Below are 22,914 nucleotides of genomic sequence, written 5' to 3' on the forward strand. Positions count from 1 at the left end.
GGGAGTGAGGTACAGAAAGTGGCATACCAGGGTAGGGGGGCGGTCCGCCCCGCCCTGGGTTTACGTCCCAAGGGGGTGCACAGCTGGCCACCCTCCAGTGTTCTCCCTAGGCCGGCAAACTGCGGCTCTTTAGTCACTTGAGTGCCACTGCCGCCATCGGGAACAGGCCGGCGCCAAGTTCTCCCTGCTTTTCCCTGTGGGGCCGGCCAACTCTCGCCACTCGCGTCAATTCTGACGTCGGAGAGGACGTTCTGGGCCAGCCAATCGCTGCCTGGCTGGCTTAGAACGTCGTCTCTGACGTTAGAATTGACGTCGGGTGGCGAGAGTTGGTCGGCCCCATGGGGAAGAGAAGCAGGGCGATCTCGGCGCTGGCCTGTTCCCGATGGCGGCAGTGGCAGACTATTCCCCAGTGGCGGTGGCAGCATTTTCCCAATGGTGGTGGCATAGGGGAGGGCAGGGAGAAAGAAAGAAAGGGGGGGACAGGAAGCCAGAAAGAAAGAAAGAAAGGGGGCAGGGTGAAACAAAGAAAAATGGGGCACGGAAAGAGAGAGAGAAAGACAGACATACAGAACGAAAGAGGGTGTGGAGAGAGAAAGAAGGGGGCAGGGTGAGAGAGAGAAAAACAGACATACAGAAAGAAAGGGGGTATGGAGAGAGAGAAAAAGAAAGAAGGGGCAGGGTGAAACAAAGAAAAAGTTTGGGGAGGGAATGAGGTCTGGAGGAGAGGAAGCATACAGGAGGCTGAAAGAAGGGAAGAAATATTGGATGCACAGTCAGAAGAATAAAGTGCAACCAGAGACTGATGAAATTACCAAAGGTAGGAAAAATGGTTTTATTTTCAATTTAGTGATCAAAATGTGTCTGCTTTGAGAATTTATATATGCTGTCTATATTTTGCACTATGGTCCCCTTTTACTAAACCGCAATAGCGTTTTTTAGCGCAGGGAGCCTATGAGCGTTGAGAGCAGCGTGGGGCATTCAACGCAGCTCCCTGCGCTAAAAACCGCTGTCGCGTTTTAGTAAAAAGGGAGGGGGCATATTTGTCTATTTTTGTATAGTTGTTACTGAGGTGACATTGCATAAAGTCATCTGCCTTGACCTCTTTAAAACCTGCGGAATATAAATGATAATTAACATTTTCTCTGCGTACAGCGTGCTTTGTGTTTTTAAAATTTTATTGTTGGTAGATCATTTTGACTTGGCCACAAAGGTAAGGGGGAGGGAGGGAGGGAAACTGCTGAAAGACATCTAGTAATCCTTGAAGGCTTGACTGTGCAGGGAATTTAATCATGTTTTGTTATGTGACTGGCATTATTTAGACTTTAATTTCTATGAATGAATAGAATGAAAATGATATAAATTACTTGCTTGTTTTTATGTGCGTGTGCTGAAGGAAAGTGGAGAGAGAGTGGGCTGAGGACGCTGAAGGGAAATGGGGAAGAGAGAATGGGGAGAAGACGCTGATTTATAAATTGACAATTGTACAGAATATTGTTTCTTTTTTATATTCATCCATAGCTGCATGTTAATGATGTGCTCATATGCACTTATTTATCATCATAACATATACATCATCATTAACATGCAACTGTGGATGTGTAAGGACAGGCTGAGGAGGATGGATGGGAAGGAAGGAAGGTGCACATATCAACATATCGTACATTTTTAACATGCATGATGCAGCTATAGCAATGCGCAGAGGAGGATGGGATCATACAGATGTGTATGTTCAGATATGCGCTCAGATGTGTAGTTTTTTCTGATATATTTATTAAGCTTACAGTATTTATAAAAACACATTTAATACTTGTTACAAAAAATATTGTGCAATTGTGATCTACTTCTGGCCTACAAAGGTCAAAAGAAATCCTTAACTGAGATTTTACATTCAAAAGTGAATTATAGCTACTAGCACTATTATTTATTAGTTATTTATTATGCAGATGTTTGTTAGTTTGTTATTAGTTCAGTATTAGACATATGTTAGTTTAGAATAGATAGGTATAGATTAGTTTAGTTTAGGTTAGGTTAGGGCCCTGCTGAAAGAGTCTACCTTGACGTGGTTGCAGGCTTACAAATCTTTTGGTCAAAGAGTGCGGCGACAGAGAAAAGTATGTGTGTATTCGGCCCATGGAAGAAGGGGGGGTCGGGGGGGGAAGGGGTGCGTGGGGGGCCCAATAGGATTGCTCAGTAAGGGGCCCAGAAATTTCTGATGGCGGCCCTGCATACAGGGCCTCGTAGTTGTGCTATCCAAACTGGATTTCCTAAAAAAATCAAAACTGTCAGGCGAATCTGGAGCTAATTGACAACCCTAATCCTTCGTGCCCATCCTAGGTTTTACTCTTTTCCAGAGCTGCCCAGTTACCCAGTTCCAGGAGAGAGACTTTTTTTGGCTAGTCCTAGTTTTAACCTCATCTTTATTTTTATTTAAAATATTTTTATTCCACACTATCTACTATTCCCAAAACTGTGTGGTGTTTGTAGGCCCTGATGCCAGTCCCATAAAGCCTCAGGTTAGGATCGAGAAACATCAAGGAGTGGCCTAAAATCTCCCTCTTGGAGCTGTGTAAGTTGGCAGCTCTGCTTTTCTCCAGCCACTGCTGAGGATGCTCTTATATCTCGTTTTTAACTGAGAGTATTCCTTGGACAGTCCTCTGCAGACTCTAATCTTCTTTATTGGATTGACAGAATTTTCCAGAAGCGAAGTTATAATGCAAAATCTTCATGACCGAGGGCAGAAGGATGAGAAATGTGTTTATCGGTAGGCCCGGGGGGGAGGGGGGAGGGGGGGAGGGAACTCCACTATGCCAGGTAACTGCATTGTTTCACAGTTTTTAAATTCCAACACCTCTAGGGCAGAGAAAGAGTGGAAATAATCTAGCCCCTGCCCCCATTAGCTCCTGCTTAATGTATGTTGCATTTCAACTGTTCCAAAGAGACAGCGTTGCCCAAAACACAAATAAATATACAGTAGAATAGAGGTAATAAAAAGGGAGATTTACACTTCTCATAGAAATACCAAGCATTCTGTCTTTAGCCTGATTTAGGCCTGAAGCTGTGCAGACTGTCCTGCCAGCTCAGCAGCTCAGGGATGAAGATTTTTTTTCTCTCTCCATTTTTGCACTGCAGAGGCAGCACTGAATTGTTTAGTGTGCCTTGGGCAATGTCCAAAGGCAGGGGGGAGGGGAAGGCAGGGTGGCTGGGATATGTAGGAACAGCTGACACAGGATCTCCAAACTCCCAGGCCCAAATGCTCTAAATTCACTGTGCCTTTAATGATCAACGCTCAACCAGATCTTACAGGTTTAGCATTCAAGTACCTTCTGCTGCACATAATGGCTCACCACAGCCTTTTCCATGCGTCCTAGCAGCCTCTGACTCTGCTATGTACATGTGGAACAATGAGGTAATTAATATTCAAACTAGCGCTCTGAGCAATGCTCTTGACATCGCCTGGTGATGCACAAAATGAAGCACCGACTTTTGACACTCCAAAATTACCAGCTAGTCCGCGAGTGCCAGTAGCGTTACAAATGTGGCTGCGCATGCATTGAAGGCGCATCTCACCTGTGTGTCAAAGCTTAGGTTGCCTCTTGCATGCAAGATATTTGGAGGGGGGCTGCCGATTGCATGAGGGGAGCATTTGTCCTGCCAACCGTGGCATAATGAGTGGTGTCTGGGACAGTGGCACCCCCTCCTCCACCTCTGCCTGCTCCTTCCTGCCCCCCTGCTGTGCACATGCCCCCTTTCTCTTACCGCATACCTCTTTAATTTTCCCAGCGCAAGTCGTCTTCCCCACCCCCCTGCCCCACAGACACCCCTTCCCCATACCTTTTTATCTTCGGTGCGAGCAGCTATGAAGTTGCTGCTCGTGTCAGCTTTGGCTCGCTCTCTGATGTCACTTCCTAGGTGCTGGTCCCGGAAGTGATGTCAGAGAGCGCCGAAGCCGACACGAGCAGCTCATGGCTGCTCACGCCAAAGATAAAAAGGTACAGGGAAGGGGGACTTGCATGTGGCAGGGGGGTGGAGAACAGGAGGGGTGCCAGCGCCCCAAGGATGACTGTGCCCCTCCCATTATCCCCTTTACTATGCCACTGGGTACAGCTAAGAGTGGCTTATCTGAGGAATGGAGTTCTCTGGGAGGTGTATAAGGAGAGAGAAACAAGGCGAGATATTGAGGGGTAGCAGAATGAACACACTTGCCAAGAAATATATTTAGTGCAAAACAAAGAGATCACATTAGACTTTAACCTTTAGGTCTGCATTCAAGTTGACTAACACAACAATCAGACTGTTTTATTTTTCATGTATCAACAGGGTTGATGTATCGGAGACAAACTGATTCTGTGCTGGAAGCAAATGATACACTCTGCAGGCAAAAAACAGCCCCGGGCAATGCAGCCCTTTGTGTCTCCCTGCATCACATGACACAAGCACCAAGAACCATTCCCAGTTGTTTCAATCCCTTTTATCCAGGGGCAAAACAATTAAATATATAAAATAAATGTAAGAAACACACACAATTTCTTTCTGTGCCCTCCGAACTGCCTAGTTGCTGCTGTGGAGCAAAAATCTTGGCCATAGCGTAGCGCAGGCTTCTTTTCTCTGTATCACAGAGACCACACCCTAGGTGATCAGCGCTTTCTCTCCACAGTATCACACAAAGCAAGGGATCGTCATCATTATCCTTCTTCAATATACTGCAAAGTCATAAAATACATCTAGTTTACAATACAAGTGGGGGAAAAAGGGAGACTAACACAAAAGAATAACAGACAAGACATGACCAGGGAGGAACAAGGAAGGAAAAGTTACAATCTTTGGAAATAATATAAAAATTTTTTTTTATATATCTTTATTCATTTTCAAAAATTACAACAAGTGTACAACATTCATTCAGAAATACCTAATTCATCACTTGACATTCTTATTTGTTTTACTTCAAATAAATAATTATATAAGAAACCCATCCCTCCCTCCCAGATACCAATTTGTATAATATATAATAATATAAAATAAAATATGCATTAACAGGACATGAAGATAAATTAACCTTAGCATAATAGAGGAACAGAGATGTGGAAAGGAGAATGATTGGCAGTGTGTGGCGCAGTCGTTATTAACTATAGCCTCAGCACCCTGAAGTTGTGGGTTCAAAGCCATGCTGCTCTTTGTGACCCTGAGCAAGTCACCTAGAAACATGATGGCAGATAAAGGCCAAATGGCCCATCCACAGTAACCATTATCTCCTTCCTGTCTCACCAGGACATAAAGGGAAAAATGCTTGAGTACCTGAATGTAAACCACTTAGGCTTTAAGTGGTATATAAATACTTAAAATAAATGGAGCAGAGATAGTTGTTCAGACCAACTACTAGTTGAGGTAGAGGCAGGATGTTAATCAAAAGTAATGGGGGGGGAGGGGGAACTCAAATGATATGGTATATCAAATGATCACAAAATCTGTCTATTGCAGTGTCTTTAGCTCCAACACACTAAACAGCAAATGTTTTTTCGTGGCACACTATAATTGAGATTATAAAATTGCAAAACCAAAATTAAATTTGAGTTACTTATTTAAAGTTCTTTAAGCTATGTATGCATAATTGTAACAACAGTGAAACTAAAGTAGATAGACTTGCTAATCAATGCGATGGATGTGCTTGTTTTTGAGTGCAAATTAACTCAAAACGTGTCTCGATAGTTGACAAGCAATCATGCATTTCATCATCTACCATTTGCAATTTTTTTTTTTTTTTGGGGGGGACTGAATTTTTGTTAGAGCTGAAAGTCCAAGTTGGCAAAGATAAGAAGATCCAAATGGTAACAAAGCTTTGATTGCTTTGTTGCTCAAGTTAGGATAACTACTGCATTAAAAAAAACCTAAAATTACTTGCTGTTAGTTTTCAAGGACGAATGATGTTAAAGAATGATGCTTGTCTGGACGGTTGTATCCTTACACACACAGATGCTCATAACATTGACAGACTCTTATGTACACGATGTATATATCATCTATTCTAGTGTATATTTTTGAGTGAATTTTTAAAAATAAAGTCAAATTCTGGAATCTCTTGTAGCACACTCAGAATCTCTTTGGGGCACACCACTGTGCCATGGTACAGAGTTTGAGACACTGATCTACTGTAATACAGTGTTCCCCCGGTCGTTCGCGGTTGGCGGTCCTGGTCATTCGTGTTATCCCAGGACAAGCAGGCAGCATATTCTTGACTGATGGGTGACGGCACCGACGGAGCCCCGGTACGGACAATTTTAGAGTGATTGCACTCTAAGAACTTGGAAAGTTCTAGCAGGCCGCACCGCGCACGTGCGAGTGCCTTCCCGCCCAACAGAGGCGCGCGGTCCCCAGTTTCTTAGTTTCCGCGGAGCTAAGAAGACGCGTCTCTTTCAACGGCTGTTGAAAGATTTTTTTGTAATCGCCTTCCCGCTCGCATAAACCCTTTTGGAAATAAAGTTTCCTTTAGTTCTTTTCTTTTCTTTAGTTTATATAAAAAAAAAAAAACTTTAGTTTTTTCTTCATTTCTTTCGGTTCGGCCCGGCGGGGCCTGTTGCCATCATCGAGGCCTCGGCCTTCGATTTGGCAGAAGCCGTTTTCACTTTCATGCCCCCTCAACCCGGGTTTAAAAAGTGCCAGCGGTGCGCTCGACCAATTTCACTGACAGACCCGCACAACTGGTGTCTGCAGTGTCTTGGTCCTGACCATCGAGCGTCCACCTGCACCCGCTGTGCGACTTTAAAGAAGAGAACTCTAAAAAACCGCCAGATCCAACAGCGGTTGTTATTTGGCGCCGATTCTGATTCCGCAGCACCGGCACCGGCCCCATCTCAGTCGGCACCTACTTCGTCGACACCGCGCGATACCGCGCCGGCGTCGCACCCCACAGGTTAGCCGGCTAAGAAGCCTTCCCCGTTGGAGCGTCCTCCAGTCTCAGTAGCAGCGAGTCCAATCCTGCCACCTCGAGGCGCCCACGGAAGCGCTCCGCTCCTATTGAGGTGAGCCCCTCGCCATCGGGTTCCTCATCCTCGGAGCGTAGAGCGGCACCACAGGTACCGCAGAAGAAAAAGGCGGTACCGGTGCCTTCGCTGGACGAGCGGATTGCTGCTGTCCTGCAAGTGCAACTTAAGGAGCAGTTGCAACAACTCCTTGCCGCACTTTTGACACCGAGCCTTCCAGTCCCGGTCTGGTCTGAGCCACCGGTACCGACAGTGGAGCGCCCTCTTTTATCGGCATCCACTTTGTCGGTACCGGTTCACACTGCTTCCTCGACTTCGATGCCAATCTTAGCACCGGAACCGAGAGCTCAACACCAGGCGGTGCAGACTTCGGTACCGACGCAGCATGTCACATCTCCTGGTACCGTTTCTATGAGGTTGGGTAAGTCGGCGCGCAAAACCCGACACCTGGAACCCTCCACTCCGGAGTCTCGAGACCGTGGCTCTCAGATTCGGGACCCTGATTTGTGGGGTGACTCTGAAGAGCCCTTTCTGTCTGAGGGTGAGTGTTTCTCTGATGAAGAGGATCAACTTGTTGCTGATCCCTCTTCTAAACAGGATTCCACATCTTTTACCTCTTTCTTAAAAGAGATGTGTGAATCTCTTTCTATTCCCTTGGAGGCTGAGTCGAAGAAATCCAAGGCATTCCTTGATGCTCTGGACTTTGACCAGCCTCCAAGGGAATTTCTCAAACTTCCTCTCCATGACATCTTACGAGAGACTTTTTATAAAAATTTAGAGACTCCCCTGACTGTACCAGGAGCTCCTCGTAAATTGGACTCCTTATACAAGGTTATCCCTATTTCTGGTTTTGATAAACCTCAGCTACCGCATGAGTCTCTTTTGGTAGAATCCACACTTAAGAAATCAGCGGGAGCTAGTGTGTATGCCTCAGTCCCTCCTGGCAGAGAAGGAAAAGCCATGGACAAATTTGGCAAACGTTTATATCAGAATGCCATGTTAGCCAATAGGTCAGGGAACTACGCTTTTCATTTTATTTAAAGCACCTCATTCAAAACATGGCTGCTTTTGAAAAGTACCTCCCTGACCGCAAGAAATCTGCTTTTCATACCTGTTCTTCCTCTCTTCTCCAGTTACGCAAGTTCCTAGTTCGGTCAATTTATGACACTTTTGAATTGACTTCTAGGGCCACGGCTATGTCTGTTGCCATGCGTCGGTTGGCATGGCTCAGAGTCTCAGAGCTCGATGTAAATCATCAAGACCGTTAGCAAATGCTCCCTGCTTGGGGGATGCGCTCTTCGGAGAGTCCATGGATTCCACTACACAAAAGCTGTCTGCCCATGAGACTCGGTGGGATACTCTCCTGAAGACTAAGAAAAAGACCCCTCCTGCTCGGCCTTTTCGCCAACAATCTGCCTACCAGCGCCGCTATGCTGCCCGTCCCTTGCCACCGGCTACTCAACAGCCTAGACGTCAGCGCCAGCAACAGCGACAACCATCTAGGCCAGCCCAGCAGCAACAGATGAAGCCTCCTCCACCACAAAAGTCTACCCAACCCTTTTGACGTGATTCTCCAGGGCATAGCCAGTATTCCACCATCTGTCCATCTCCCTCGACCCATAGGAGGACGTCTTTCTTGTTACATCAGCCGTTGGGAGAACATCACATCGGATCAGTGGGTCCTCAACATCATCCGCCACGGCTACTCTCTCAACTTTCAGACACGTCCTGCACAAAGTCTGCCAAGAGAGTCTGCTTTGAACACCTCTCAGTCTTCTCTCCTTCTTCAGGAGGTTCAATCCCTCCTCCTCCTGAACGCCATAGAGGAAGTTCCTCTAGATCAGAAGGGGCAGGGATTCTACTCCCGTTATTTTCTGGTCCCAAAAAAAACAGGAGATCTCAGACCCATTCTAGATCTTCGCGATCTCAACAAATGCTTGGTCAAAGAAAAATTCAGAATGCTTTCTCTGGCCACTCTTTACCCTCTTCTCTATCAGGGCGACTGGCTATGCTCCCTCGATCTCAAAGAGGCATACACTCACATGCCGGTCAATCTGGCCTCCAGACAGTACCTCCGCTTCATGATCAATCATTGTCATTACCAATACAAGGTGCTGCCCTTCGGTCTTGCCTCCTCTCCAAGAGTATTCACCAAATGTCTGATTGTGGTGGCTGCCTTTCTACGCTCTCACCACCTTCAAGTCTTTCCTTATCTGGACGATTGGTTAATCAAGGCCAATTCATCTCAAACAGTGCTCCTGGCCACCAACCAAACCATCCTGTTTCTACAACTTCTGGGGTTCGAGATCAATCTACCCAAATCTCATCTCATCCCCACTCAGAAACTTCAATTCATTGGAGCGGTGCTGGACACAGTCCTCATGAGAGCATTCCTGCCGTCCAACCGTCTTCAAACTCTTCAATCTCTATGTCAGCAGGTGCTTCCACAAAGTTCCATCTCTGCCAAGCAAATGATGATACTCTTGGGTCACATGGCCTCCACTGTTCATGTCACACCCCTCGCACGTCTTCACCTGCGCACTCCTCAATGGACCCTAGCTACCCAGTGGTCCCAAGCGACGGATCCTTGCTCACGACACATATCTGTGACATCATCTCATCATCAGTCTCTACAATGGTGGTTGATATCCTCAAATCTCTCCAGAGGTCTTCTGTTTCATCTACCTCCGCATCAACTTGTTATCACCACCGACACCTCCCCTTATGCCTGGGGAGCTCATTTGAACGAATTCCAAACTCAAGGACTTTGGACAGCCCAGGAAATGAAACATCACATCAATTTCCTGGAACTCAGAGCGATGTTTTATGCCCTCAAGGCCTTCCAACATCTTCTCTTTCCTCAAGTCCTCCTGCTGTGCACAGACAATCAAGTTGCGATGTACTACATCAACAAGCAGGGTGGGACAGGCTCTCGCCTCTTGTGCCAGGAAGCCCAGAAGATTTGGGCTTGGGCCACAGATCACAAACTATTCCTGAAAGCTATCTACATCCAGGGAGAACAGAATTACTTAGCAGACAAACTCAGCAGAATTCTCCAGCCTCACGAGTGGACACTCTATCCTTTGACTCTGCAATCCATCTTCGCTCAGTGGGGCACTCCTCAGATAGACCTCTTTGCAGCTCCTCACAATCACCAGCTGCCCCTCTTCTGCTCCAGACTCTACTCTCCTCACCGTCTGACAGCGGATGCATTTCTCCTCGATTGGTCCAATCTGTTCCTGTACGCTTTCCCTCCTCTGCCTCTCATGTTAAGAACCTTGTTCAAGCTCAAGAGGGAACGAGCCACCATGATTCAGGTTGCTCCACGGTGGCCCAGGCAACATTGGTTCTCCCTTCTACTTCAACTCAGTTCCAGGGAACCTTTTCTTCTTCCACTGTTTCCGTCTCTGCTTACGCAACATCAGGAGACCCTTCTGCATCCCAACCTCCAGTCTCTGCACCTGACAGCTTGGTATCTCTCGGGCTGACTTCGAATGATACTCTTTTGTCTCAGCCCATTCGCTCCATTCTGGACGCATCCAGGAAACCGGCCACTCTGCAATGTTACCATCAGAAGTGGACTCAATTTTCTTCCTGGTGTCTTCTTCATCATTTTGATCCCACTTCCCTCGCAGTGGAGACGTTGTTGGATTATCTTCTTTCTTTGTCTGACTCTGGCCTCAAGTCTACTTCCATCAGAGTCCACCTCAGTGCTATTGCGGCTTTTCATGAGCCAGTTCATGGAAAACTCCTCTCAGCTCATCCCTTGGTGTCCAGATTCATGCGGGGTCTTTTCAATGTGAAACCACCTCTTAAAGCCCCTCCTGTTCTCTGGGATCTCAATGTAGTTCTTTCCGCCTTAATGAAGCCTCCATTTGAACCTTTGGCTACCGCTTCTTTCAAGTTTCTCACTTGGAAGGTACTTTTCCTTATTGCTCTTACCTCTGCCAGGAGGGTCAGTGAACTACATGCACTAGTTGCAGATCCACCTTTTACTGTCTTTCATCATGACAAGGTGGTTCTGCGTACTCATCCAAAGTTTCTCCCTAAGGTTGTCTCTGAATTCCATGTCAACCAATCTATTGTTCTGCCTGTCTTCTTTCCGAAACCTCACTCGCATTCTGGAGAACAGGCTCTGCATACTTTGGACTGTAAGCGGGCTCTAGCTTACTATTTAGAGAGTACTAAGCCCCACAGATCATCTCCCCAACTCTTTCTGTCGTTTGATCCGAATAAATTAGGATGTCCTGTTACTAAACGTACGTTGTCAAATTGGCTTGCAGCGTGCATTTCATTTTGTTATGCTCAGTCCGGACTGACACTGGAAGGTTCTGTCACGGCCCATAGAGTTAGAGCTATGGCAGCATCTGTGGCTTTCCTCCGTTCCACTCCTATTGAGGAAATCTGCAAGGCTGCTACTTGGTCCTCAGTTCACACTTTTACATCTCACTATTGTCTGGATGCATTCTCCAGACGGGATGGACACTTCGGCCAATCTGTTTTGCAAAATTTGTTTTCCTAATGGCCAACCTTCCCTCCATCCCTCTTTTTGTTAGCTTGGAGGTCACCCATCAGTCAAGAATATGCTGCCTGCTTGTCCTGGGATAAAGCACAGTTACTTACCGTAACAGGTGTTATCCAGGGACAGCAGGCAGATATTCTTGCGTCCCTCCCACCTCCCCGGGTTGGCTTCTTAGCTGGCTTATCCTAACTGGGGACCGCGCGCCTCTGTCGGGCGAGCACTTGCGCGTGCGCGGTGCGGCCTGCTAGAACTTTCCAAGTTCTTAGAGTGCAATCACTCTAAAATTGTCCGTACCGGGGCTCCGTCGGTGCCGTCACCCATCAGTCAAGAATATCTGCCTGCTGTCCCTGGATAACACCTGTTACGGTAAGTAACTGTGCTATATTTTCTGACCACGAACCGCTGTCAAGGAGAGAGCAGCCGGAGCGCCGCAAGTGCAGGAAATCACTCGCGGTACACTCCAACTGCCTCTTCCTGCACTAAGTCGGACCTTATCCAATCAGAAGCTGCTTTGACACGCAGCTCCTGATTGGATAAGGCCTGACTTAGTGCAGGAAGAGGCGGTCGGAGCGTACCGCAAGTGATTTCCTGCACTTGTGGTGCTCCGGCTGCTCTCCTGCTGCCCTCTTCAGGCTCCCCTGTGAAAAACCGTATTCGCGGTTTTTCGAGATTCGCGGGGGTTCCTGGAATGGAACCCCCGCGAATATCGGGGGAGTACTGTACATCTGTGGGATCACATGAAGAAACAATGTGTACGTGTCTGGAGCTTTAAGAATAGGCTGAGGATGGGAGAAACATAAAAAGGGAGATGATATGAAAGCTTTTAAAGGCCAAAACCTGATACAAGATTACTATTTTGTAATTGTTGATACTATAGCTAGAGTTTGTAACAGTCTACAATGAAGTATTATTTAAAATGTCTGTTGGCATTTATGGTTGAATTAAGAAATACTTTAAACAAGAAGAGAAACAATGAAAATGTACATTGAAACAAAAATAGTATACATAAGTGATCCATTTTGGGAGTCAAAATTCAACAGATCCACTGCAGCAATGAAATATGAAAAATGTACATAAGTTAAATTGTACATAGTAACATATAACATTACTATGTACAATTTAACTTATGTACATTTCTCATATCTCATTGCTGTAGTGGTTCTGGTGGATTCCCAAAATTAATCTTTTTTTGAGACCAACAAAAAATGTGCTCTCTGCCCTTCCTTCCCTTCTGTGTTAAAATTAATACCTTGGGTGGCAGGGATGCCCAAACCCTGTCACTGGAAGAGATCATCTGCCCCAGGCCCTGTGCCATCTAAGCAGCTGGCAAGTTGGCAGCACATTTCCAGCCGCTGATACCGGCACTCTCTGTGTATGCTAAGTTCATGCATCTGCTTATTTTTTACACTTAGGGCAGACTGTTCCCCCCCACCCACCCCTGGTATGTCACAATATTGCCCTATCGCAGATCCCACACTCTCCAGCGATGGGCACCAGGACAGTAGGTGACCTAAGGGGAGATGTGTTCAGTGCACTGTCTATACTGTAGGCCAGTGTCTCACCATTTTTTAACCATTGCACACTAAACTCAGGGCCGCGACTAGAGGGCCTCTACGCGTGCATGGACATCAATCGATGATGTCACATGCAAGTGTATGACATTATCATGTCGACATCCGCACATGCTCAGATGCCTTCCAGACGCAGCCCTAAACTTGAGGGCCTTCCAAAACCCGGACAAACTGCCAGGTTTTGGAAATCCTTCCACCTGGTAACCCTAACATTCTGGTATGATGAGAGGCACTGGCACCAACAGTGCACAACCTATCTCGTAGCATATCCAGAATCTCGCCATGGCACAGAGTTTGCAATACACTGCTATAGGCACTGACTCTATGGGTCCCTTTTCATGCTCTCTAGCCTTGTAGGTCTTCCTGTCCTCTCCTTTGTGTCAGGCAGACTCTTCATCTTGTCTCAGAGCAAACTGCTCTGCTCAGCTCTTTCCTTCTGAAGACATGGACTCCCTTTTCACCTCCTACAGTTCCCTTTTCTTATCAAGCACCGTTTTTTTACAACACGTCATTTCATTCTACAGACTTTCTGTATCCATTTCTTTACACTATGTATCAGCTTGTTTGCAACTTTGAATATCCAATTCAAAGCCTTTCACCCTAGTGCAGAAAAGCTTCTGATTTGAAACTTCTGTGTGCTGTAATTACTATTCTATTTATCCTGCAGTAAACTGTAGATATTCAGGAAAAAAAGAGTCTTCTTTGAGGATGTTGGATTGCTTTTGGTTTAACTGCCTGGATAGTAAATGAACTTGTATGCTTTATGAAGCCAATATCAAGTTGTCAGCCCCAGGATGACATACAATGAACCAAACACACAGTGAAACATTTCTACACTTGGATACTATAATCATTTATTTGGTAACACAACTGATTATATCACAAAAACACACAAAACACCTTTTCTACAGGCAAAAATCATGGGAACAGGCATAAGGGAGCCCGAGGGCAGGGGGACAGACAGCTAGAGTGGCTACACTTGCTTCTCACCCGGCCTGAGGCCTCCTTCATAGTGGTATCAACCTACTAGCATTCTAAGAGTGCACGAGGGGTGGAGGGCTTCACAGCATTCACAGGTATTCTACGCCTTTACAGGATTTCAGTATGTCTCTCTTTAAGCATTGTAGTTTGTCCATTTCTGGGTATCTCTAGCTCATCTCCTGCCTCTCTACCAAGACACTTGAGGATTCTGAGGGTCCAGCACTGTTAAAGCAGTAAGTGCTTCCACAATTACATAGATATTTATCAGGCACACTGGAACAAACATTACAAAGGGTGAAGTAATAACAAGTCACGAATCACACAGAGCAGCTTCACAGGCCCGGTCAGCAGTGCATTCTGGGAGAAGGGCCATGCAGGGGAAAGGGTGTGCCAAGGTTGGTGTCACCCTCCCTTTGCTCTCATCTCCAGTTTAAAGTAAAACCAAGTTTAAAAAAAGCAGAGACAGGGAAGGGCAGATGTGCATCACTCAACCAATTAAAAAATAATGTTGCTACTGAGCCATTAGTTCTGAAAATTGTTTCAGTGAATTCCTCCACCTTAGCACACAGGATATGTCAGTTCTGAATCTGTGTCAACCTAGCACCTTGCACAGAATGGAACTCCCTTGATCATTACCATTAGGTCACATGTGACATTAAAGCCGGCACGCACCAATCAGATGTAGTGAGAATGTGGAGGTCATGGACTACTTTGACAAGATGTCTGACCCCAGAGAGTTCAGCAGGAATAGCTTAAATTGACCTAAAATGGCATGTGGTGCTTAAAAAAAAAATTAAAAGATAAAAAAAATAAAATCTCTTGAGAGGTCAAAAGTTTGGTAATACAGTTTTCTTTGCATATACAGTACAAGCGAAGCCAGCGCAAAAAACAAACAAACAGAGGCCTTCTTCATGACTCCACATTCAACCCTTGGCAAGAACAGCAAGTAAATTAATTTTTTTTATAACAGAATATATAGAGATCTTTCTTATCATTTCTTTTGGCCTAAATAGACAGCTGTGGCATGGATAAACATCTCAGGATAAATGGAGCAGTGAAGTGGGGAAGAGCTCTTTCTGAAAATACCCATCAAAGGCAATTTTTCCATCCAAAAATGCAGGAGTTGGTGGGTTGTAAGGGGGTGGTGGGGAAGAACAGAATCCAGCAAGCAGGTAAGGCACTGGCCCAGCACGCAAGAGATTTTTTTGAAAACCAGGTGGGACCCTGATCAACACTGTTGGCAGCACATTTCCTTGCTTTGTTACAACATGCGGCCTGGCTTCTTCTGGCCAGTCTGTGAAAAGTGGAGAAGAGAGTGAATAAGAAAAACATTTTGAAATTATAAACCAAATTAGAAAAGAGACGGTTTCTTGATAGCTTAGACCACCCAGCCCTAGGACTCAGTATTTCAAATTTCTAAATAAACATGAAACAAACAGCATTGAAGGCTCCTTTTCCTAAACTGTGTTAGAGGTTTTCAGCATGGGCCGATGAGGTAAATACTCTGACGCTCATAGGAATTCTTTGAGCTTCAGAGCATTTACCTCACCGGCTTGTGCTAAAAATTAAATGAAAGAAAAGGACACACGCCCCCCCCCTCAATACCCTCAAACAATGTCCAGGTTATGCCTTATTTACTATGGGTTGGAGCTAAGTTTGTAGCAGGCCAAGAACCAGAGGAAGCACATCACAATACTTTTGCACACTGGTGAAAAAGGACAACCAAAAAAGATATTTAACCATTGCATCAAGAATGAATTAAGATCCAGTTATTCATTTGGATGGTTTAATATTGAGAAATTATGGATTAAAATTATGATGGGATGGATGTTCACCTTTTCTGTTTTAGGCTCCTGGTTCTGAGCACATACATAATATTATAACAATATATATTTTGAAATGTGTTTTGAGAATATTTGTAAAATGTATACGATCTTGAGAATTTGGACTTTGATGCGATTCGGGTCAGGTTATTTAGGATAATAACCCCAGTAAAATGGTTGGTTGAGAGCCAGAGGAGCCTGGTTCAAATTTGATCTTAGACAAGCTACTTAACTCTCCACTACCTCAGATTATGAGCCCTCCAGGGACAGACAATACTTACTGAATATGAATGTACACTGCTTTGATAGCTTTTAGGTGGTTTATAAGAAATTAAATGAACCTAACACAGCTCATAAGGATGTTCAAAATACAACTCCCTTATATCAAAATAACACAGCATGGACTTAGACAGCAGAGTTAGCTAGAGCAGTGTTCTTCAACCGCCGGTCCGTAGAAATTTTCTGCCGGTCCACAGGGCGGCCACATCCATCGTGCCCAAGACAGTGTTCTTCAGCCGCTGGTCCACGGTGCGATCAACGCGGCGTCTTCGGGCTGACTCCCTGAGTGCTGCAGTGCACAAAGTCGTGGGAAAAGGCTCCTACGCCTGAACTGGAAGCCTTCTCTCTGACGTCGCAACATCAGAGGGAAGGCTTCCAGATGAGGCGCGGGATGCGTGCGAGGAGCCACTGCCCACAGCTTTGTGCACTGCAGCATTCAAGGAGCCGGCCCGAAGATGCCGCATTGATTGCACCGTGGACCGGCCCGAAGATAACACCATGGGGGGGTGGGGCAGGCCAGAAGGCAAGGCACAGCATGGAGAGAGAGAGACAACAGCAGTAGGGAGAATGCTTTTATTTTTTTATTTATTGATTTACATCTGCTGTCTGTTCATTCTGTTATGCTCAGTCCGGACTGACACTGGAAGGTTCTGTCAAGGCCCATAGAGTTAGAGCTATGGCAGCATCTGTGGCTTTCCTCCGTTCTACTCCGATTGAGGAAATCTGCAAAGCTGCTACTTGGTCCTCAGTTCATACTTTTACATCTCACTATTGTCTGGATGCATTCTCCAGACGGGATGGACACTTCGGCCAATCTGTTTTGCAAAATTTGTTTTCCTAATGGCCAACCTTCCCTCCATCCCTCTTTTTGTTAGCTTGGAGGTCACCCATCAGTCAAGAATATGCTGCCTGCTTGTCCTGGGATAAAGCACAGTTACTTACCGTAACAGGTGTTATCCAGGGACAGCAGGCTGATATTCTTGCGTCCCACCCACCTCCCCGGGTTGGCTTCTTAGCTGGCTTATCCTAACTGGGGACTGCGCGCCTCTGTCGGGCGGGAAGGCACTCGCGCGTGTGTGGTGCGGCCTGCGAGAACTTTCCAAGTTCTTAGAGTGCAATCACTCTAAAATTGTCCGTACTGGGGCTCCGTCGGTGCCGTCACCCATCAGTCAAGAATATCTGCCTGCTGTCCCTGGATAACACCTGTTACGGTAATGCTTTCTGGTAGGAATGAATGTTGAAAAGCATACAGTGTGTTTTGTGTATTTTAATTTTGTGGTTGACCATTATGTGTTGTTAATATGATTATATTGTATGTGTGTATATATGAAAAATGAATGGAAAAAATGGTGTTACAATTAGTACTATTATGGGGGCGGGGTCTGAGGGTGGAGATTGGATGAAGATGGGCACGACTTAGGCCAGTGTTCTTCAACTGCCGGTCCACAAAATAATTATTTTATTTCCGCCGGTCCATAGGGGTCAAAAGGTTGAAGAACACTGAGCTAGAGCATCATATGGCAAAACATTATAACCGTCGCTGACAGTACAAACACTTAGGGCTCCTTTTACTAAGCTGCAATAGCGTTTTTAGCGCGTGCAGGATTTTAGCACGAGCTAAACCCGCATTACGCAGCTAGAACTAATGCCAGCTCAATGCTGGCGTTAGGGTATAGCGCACAGGGCAATTCAGCGCAGGCTTAAACCGCTATCGCAGCTTAGTAAAAGGAGCCCTTAAAGATGTATAAAGATACAGAAGGGAGGAAAAAGCCTCAGAACCCTTTCCACACCAACCTTAGTCAAGAGAAGTGTGAGAATTTTCAAACCAGGGTGAGTTACTTCATCGGCATAAAAAAACCTTCCCAACTGGATAACATAAAAAAGCCTTGTGCAATGCAGAGAGCAGTGACAACGACAAAAACTGAACCAATGTGTAATTCAAATATTAATCCAGTGATTGAATTAATGAAATACTTATCTCTGTTGTGGAGTTAGTCTCATATAAGAAATTAAATACATAAAAATAAACTGGAGTTAAAAATCTGTCCTGTAGTGCAGGCAAAAAGGCCCTGGGAATATCATTAAGTGGAAATCAGAAGTATTTCCCGTGGAGGTACTAATTATTACATTAAAAATATTTGACTGTTAGCTAGGATGATGGAGACAGGAATATATAATCGAGGTATCCAATAGAGCAGGTTGAACACAATTATGCTTCTGGAACATTCTTTTACTGTAGAACGGCAATGGCAGCCAAAGCCAGGAAGGGTTTGTTTAAATGTTTTTCATTAAGGGGGAAGTACATTAGGTGAGTTCAGCTGTCACTCCCAATAAAATCCCGAGTCTAATGGAAGGGCATGAGAGTAGGGAGAATATGTAGGATGTGTCCAACTTGAGTGGACGATTGTCTCTGATATTTTATTAAAACACTCAAGTGGATAGAAGAGAGGCAGGGGGTCTCACCTGGGCAATACTGATGCCCGTCAATTTCTCCACGGTCTCTGGAAGCTTGTTGAGGATGTCCAGGACCTCTCCAGTCATTTTGGCGGCTCCCACCTCCCCATTGCCACTGGACACCATTTTGATCTTTTTCACTTCTGTGAGGGGCTTGCTGATCTCTTCCGCCACCTGGAGAAAGAGGGAAATTAAAGGATGGATGAAGAGGGTGGAAGAGGAATGGAAGATTAGGTTCTTACTTTGATAATCTTATTTCTATTAGAAGCACATACGAGTCTGTACACTAGGTAGATATCTTTTGGTCTCGAGTTGTTTGCAAAAGGATATCAATCACATCTTTCAGTTCCTCCCCCTTCATCAGTGGAGTACAAACTGAAGAGAGCATTATACTCCACTGGTGAAGGGGAAGAAAGCAGTCAGTCAGTCTCTACTGTAACAGAAGACATCAAAAGGAGGGGCACAGGGAACTTCCCCAATAACATAATACATTTCTGTTCTGCTCTGTAACTCAGGAAAAACAACAATAAATAGCATGAACTTGCAACACATGGAGCTCTGAAACCCAACAACTCATTACTTTATTTGCAATATATCAGTACACGTTCATCCATCTGACAGGAGAAAAGCTCCAGTTTCAGACCATAGACTTGAAGCAGTAGATAGGCACACTGAATGACTAACAGGGTGGGCCATACAGATTCATATGTTTTCCAACAGAAAGATTATCAAGGTAAGAACCTTGCGGATAATTGATACCCTTCAACTAGCGATCAGGGGATATTCACTTAGCATACAGACTCCTATGAATTTGCAACAGAAAAAGGGATTTTCCCGCCATACATGGAGCAGACTCTCAAACCAAAAGGGAGTTGGACGCTACAAAAATCCAGCCTTCTGATTGGCTGTATGTTACCATATGATTGTGCGCTGAACTCTTGTTATGCACAGCACCCCAGCCAATGATGAGAGAGCTTTAACAATGCCTGATGACATCACAAAGTGCTCTAGAACCCCCTTTTCCCTTTTTCCACTCTTCATTGTCTATAATTTTAAGAAAAGGGCATTTTAGAAACTTTCACATAGTTATATAACAACCATCTGATTGCTCTTAGGACTTCAAATCACATCTTTGGAAGTAATGCTAGATCAACAACTGAATATTCTTATATTTCAAAGATCATTCAGAGGTCATTTTACTATCTAAGAAAGATACGATCTCTTAAAAAGTTCTTGGATAGGAGAGCAACAAATATTTTGCTGTACTCTTTAGTGATGATAAACGATTACTGTAATTCCGCGCTTGGATGTTGTCCACTCTTATCAAAATCAAGCAGATTCAATTGATCCAAAATAAGCTATAAGATAAGATTATTGTCTGATATTAAGAAGAGCAACCATGTTCAACCTCTGTTACAAGAACATTAGGGGGGTCTTCTGCTAAAGAATAGTGCATGTTATCTGCAACAGGGCTCACAGGAATAAAATGGTTCCTGTGGCATATAACATGCATTAATCTTTAGTAAAAAAAAAACCCAAAAACAACCCTTAGTTACCTTTACATGTACAGAATTAAATTTAAGATCGTGTTACTAGCTCTGTGTTTTTATACTGGTATTCCAGGATCAACCTCAACGTTCTTTACAGTCGTCTCAAGCTAATTTGTTGTTTATACCTTTACATAAGCAACTTTGGCTGGATGAATCGAGGAAAACAGCTTTTAGCTGTATTGCACCACACCTGTGGAATTCTTTACCCCTAGAGGCCTATTAGGAATCTTCCACTCAGAAATTTAAAGTATTGGTTAAGTATTTAGGTAAGCTTTAATGTTACATGGTAATTTTACTGATTTACACCCCCCCACACACACACACACACTTTTACTAGAAGTTTCTTCTATGACCCCGGAGTGCTAAATGCTCCGATGCTCACAGAATTCCTATGAGCATTCGAGCATTTAGCGCTCCAGGCCAGAAACTGCTACCGTGGCTTAGAAAAAAAGGGGGTCTTATTATTATTTTATATGGTTTTTTTTTTTTTGTATCTCAATAATTTATATTGTGTCTTAGGTTGAATCGGTGCTGTAGCATTCCTTCCTATTCTGTGTATATTGCTTTAGTTTCAAGTTTATTTAAGATTTGTTGAATCGCTTATTTAAATTTACTAAGCGATTTACAAAAACAAGAAAAATAATACAAATAAAAGGTTAGTTAAACTTTAATACAATGTTAAAAATAAAATTAAAAATATACAGACTAACGGACACATAAGGAAAGAAGGGTAAAATTACATATGTATAAAAAAACAAAAAGATATGAGGTAAAAAAAACATGAGGTAAGGGAAAGAAAAGAGGTAAAAAGATAAGTTGAGGAAGGATTAGGAAAATTGGTTTCATACGTTATATGCGTCCTTAAAAAGGAAACTTTTTAAGCTACTTTTAAACTGCTTTAAATCTTTTTCTGTTCTAAGATACAGGGGCAAGTTATTCCATAATTGTGGGGCTATAACAGAAAAAATATCAGTACGACGAGTTCCAATAATTTTTAGTGAAGGGACTGTTAAGAGATTTTGGTTGGTTGATCTTAATGTGCGAGGAGTACAATATGGGATAAGTAGTCTGTTGATAAATTGAGGTTCGTTTGAGCTCAATGTTTTAAAAACTAAAAGTAGTATTTTAAAGGTAAAACGATGAGAGATAGGGAGCCAATGGGATTCAATAAAAAGTGGTGTGACGTGGTCAAATTTTTTACAGTTATATATTAATTTGATTGCTGTGTTTTGGACTATCTGGAGACGTTTTTTCTCTTTCTGAGAGATATTAAATAATAATGCATTACAATAATCCAGTTTTGAAATAATGAGTGAGTGAATAAGTATGTTTAATGATTTGGGTTCTAAAAATTTAGCAATTGATCTGATCATACGCAATCTAAAAAAAGATATTCTAATTGTATTTGTAATATGTTCATGGAAAGTTAATACATCATCAATTGTGACTCCTAATATTTTTAGGGAGCTTACTAGGTTTATTTGTGCATTATCTAAAATAAACGAAGAATTTAGGTGTATATCTTTTTTCCAAGGGAACATTCTCTATGATTGTACACCAATCTAATGTTTCTTTTTTGAAGTGTGGTATATTAAATGTTCTAAATAAACAAATGTACAACCTGAACCTTGTACCAACATAGTGGAACTGAATTTGACACCAACACCTGATAGCTGGGATTTAAAACAGATCACAACAAATAAAACGCAACCAAATAATTCCAATGAAATATATAAACTGTAATAAAAATAATTGCAATTAATAAAATATAAATCCATCCAAATAAAAAAATTTAACAAATCAACATTTCTTACAAACAAAAAGAAATTCAAACCAAATCTCGACATAAGAATTAGTCAGTCTTGACGATTACTTAACAATCTCTTTAATTATGTGATTATTATTTTTTCGTTTCCACATCTTTAGAGGATATATATCCTATGCTATTATGATGTTCTCTGCCAATTTCTGTACACTGTTTATTGATTCATGATGTATATTTTTTCCTTTTCTTTATTATTCAATAAACAAAGTGAACTTAAAAAAAAAAAAAAAGAATTAGTCAGTCTAAAATGAAGAAAAAAAGTCTATTTTTTTCCCTCAAGGGAGCTACTGGAATGTACTGCAGACTTGTGAAAATGGGAAATTTTTCAATTTCTTCTGGAACTGAAGGCATCTAGGGCCATATTCTGTAAACAGTGCGTAAGTTAGGCACCCAGATCGCACCTAACTTAATTACTTTAATTGGCTTTAGTTGACCGTGCCATTAAAATCCAATTAAAAACTCATGAAAAATGTAGGTGCTGGAAGCACGCCTACAGCATGGCAGCTAGCAGTGTCTAAGGTCAAATTAGGCATAGTTAGGGGTGGAGATGAGCTTAGATGCTGCTATGTGCGATTCTCCGTACAACTTAGGTGCCGGAAATGTAGACCTTTAACCTTTTCCTATCGTGTGTCCTGGATGACGGGACATTCCAAAAATGTCATTGCCATCGTATGTCCCATGGCATGGGACATACAGTGCACGACAGGAACACAAAATATTTGAATTTACAGACTTATGACTTATTTACATTATGTTTACAATATGATAACGGTGAATAATACAAAACTTTGCTAAAATAATTACGATTGGAACCAGCGTAACATAAAATTTATTACAATAGGAAAAGGTTAAGACCCTGGCTTACATTACTGGTGCCTATGTTTTTCCGTATGCGCCACTAGTCACGATTCTGATAATGGCACCTAAGTGTGATC

The 22,914-nt window shown here is 43.6% G+C and overlaps 1 protein-coding gene across 4 annotated transcripts in view; it reads right to left on the reverse strand.

Moving 5' to 3' along the window:
* Positions 1 to 13,890: 13,890 nt before the first annotated feature.
* FLOT1 (flotillin 1) overlaps positions 13,891 to 22,914 on the reverse strand; it is a 41,260-nt gene continuing 32,236 nt past the window's right edge. For all 4 annotated transcript variants that reach the window (XM_033916710.1, XM_033916711.1, XM_033916709.1 and 1 more), the window contains 2 exons: positions 18,614 to 18,778; positions 13,891 to 15,342 (listed from right to left, as the gene is read on the reverse strand). In XM_033916710.1, coding sequence (XP_033772601.1) covers positions 15,310 to 15,342; positions 18,614 to 18,778 — 198 coding nt within the window. In that variant the 3' untranslated portion in view covers positions 13,891 to 15,309. The remainder of the gene's footprint in view (positions 15,343 to 18,613; positions 18,779 to 22,914) is intronic.

The sequence above is a fragment of the Geotrypetes seraphini genome, chromosome 12 (assembly GCF_902459505.1).
Source record: "Geotrypetes seraphini chromosome 12, aGeoSer1.1, whole genome shotgun sequence".
NCBI lineage: Eukaryota > Metazoa > Chordata > Amphibia > Gymnophiona > Dermophiidae > Geotrypetes > Geotrypetes seraphini.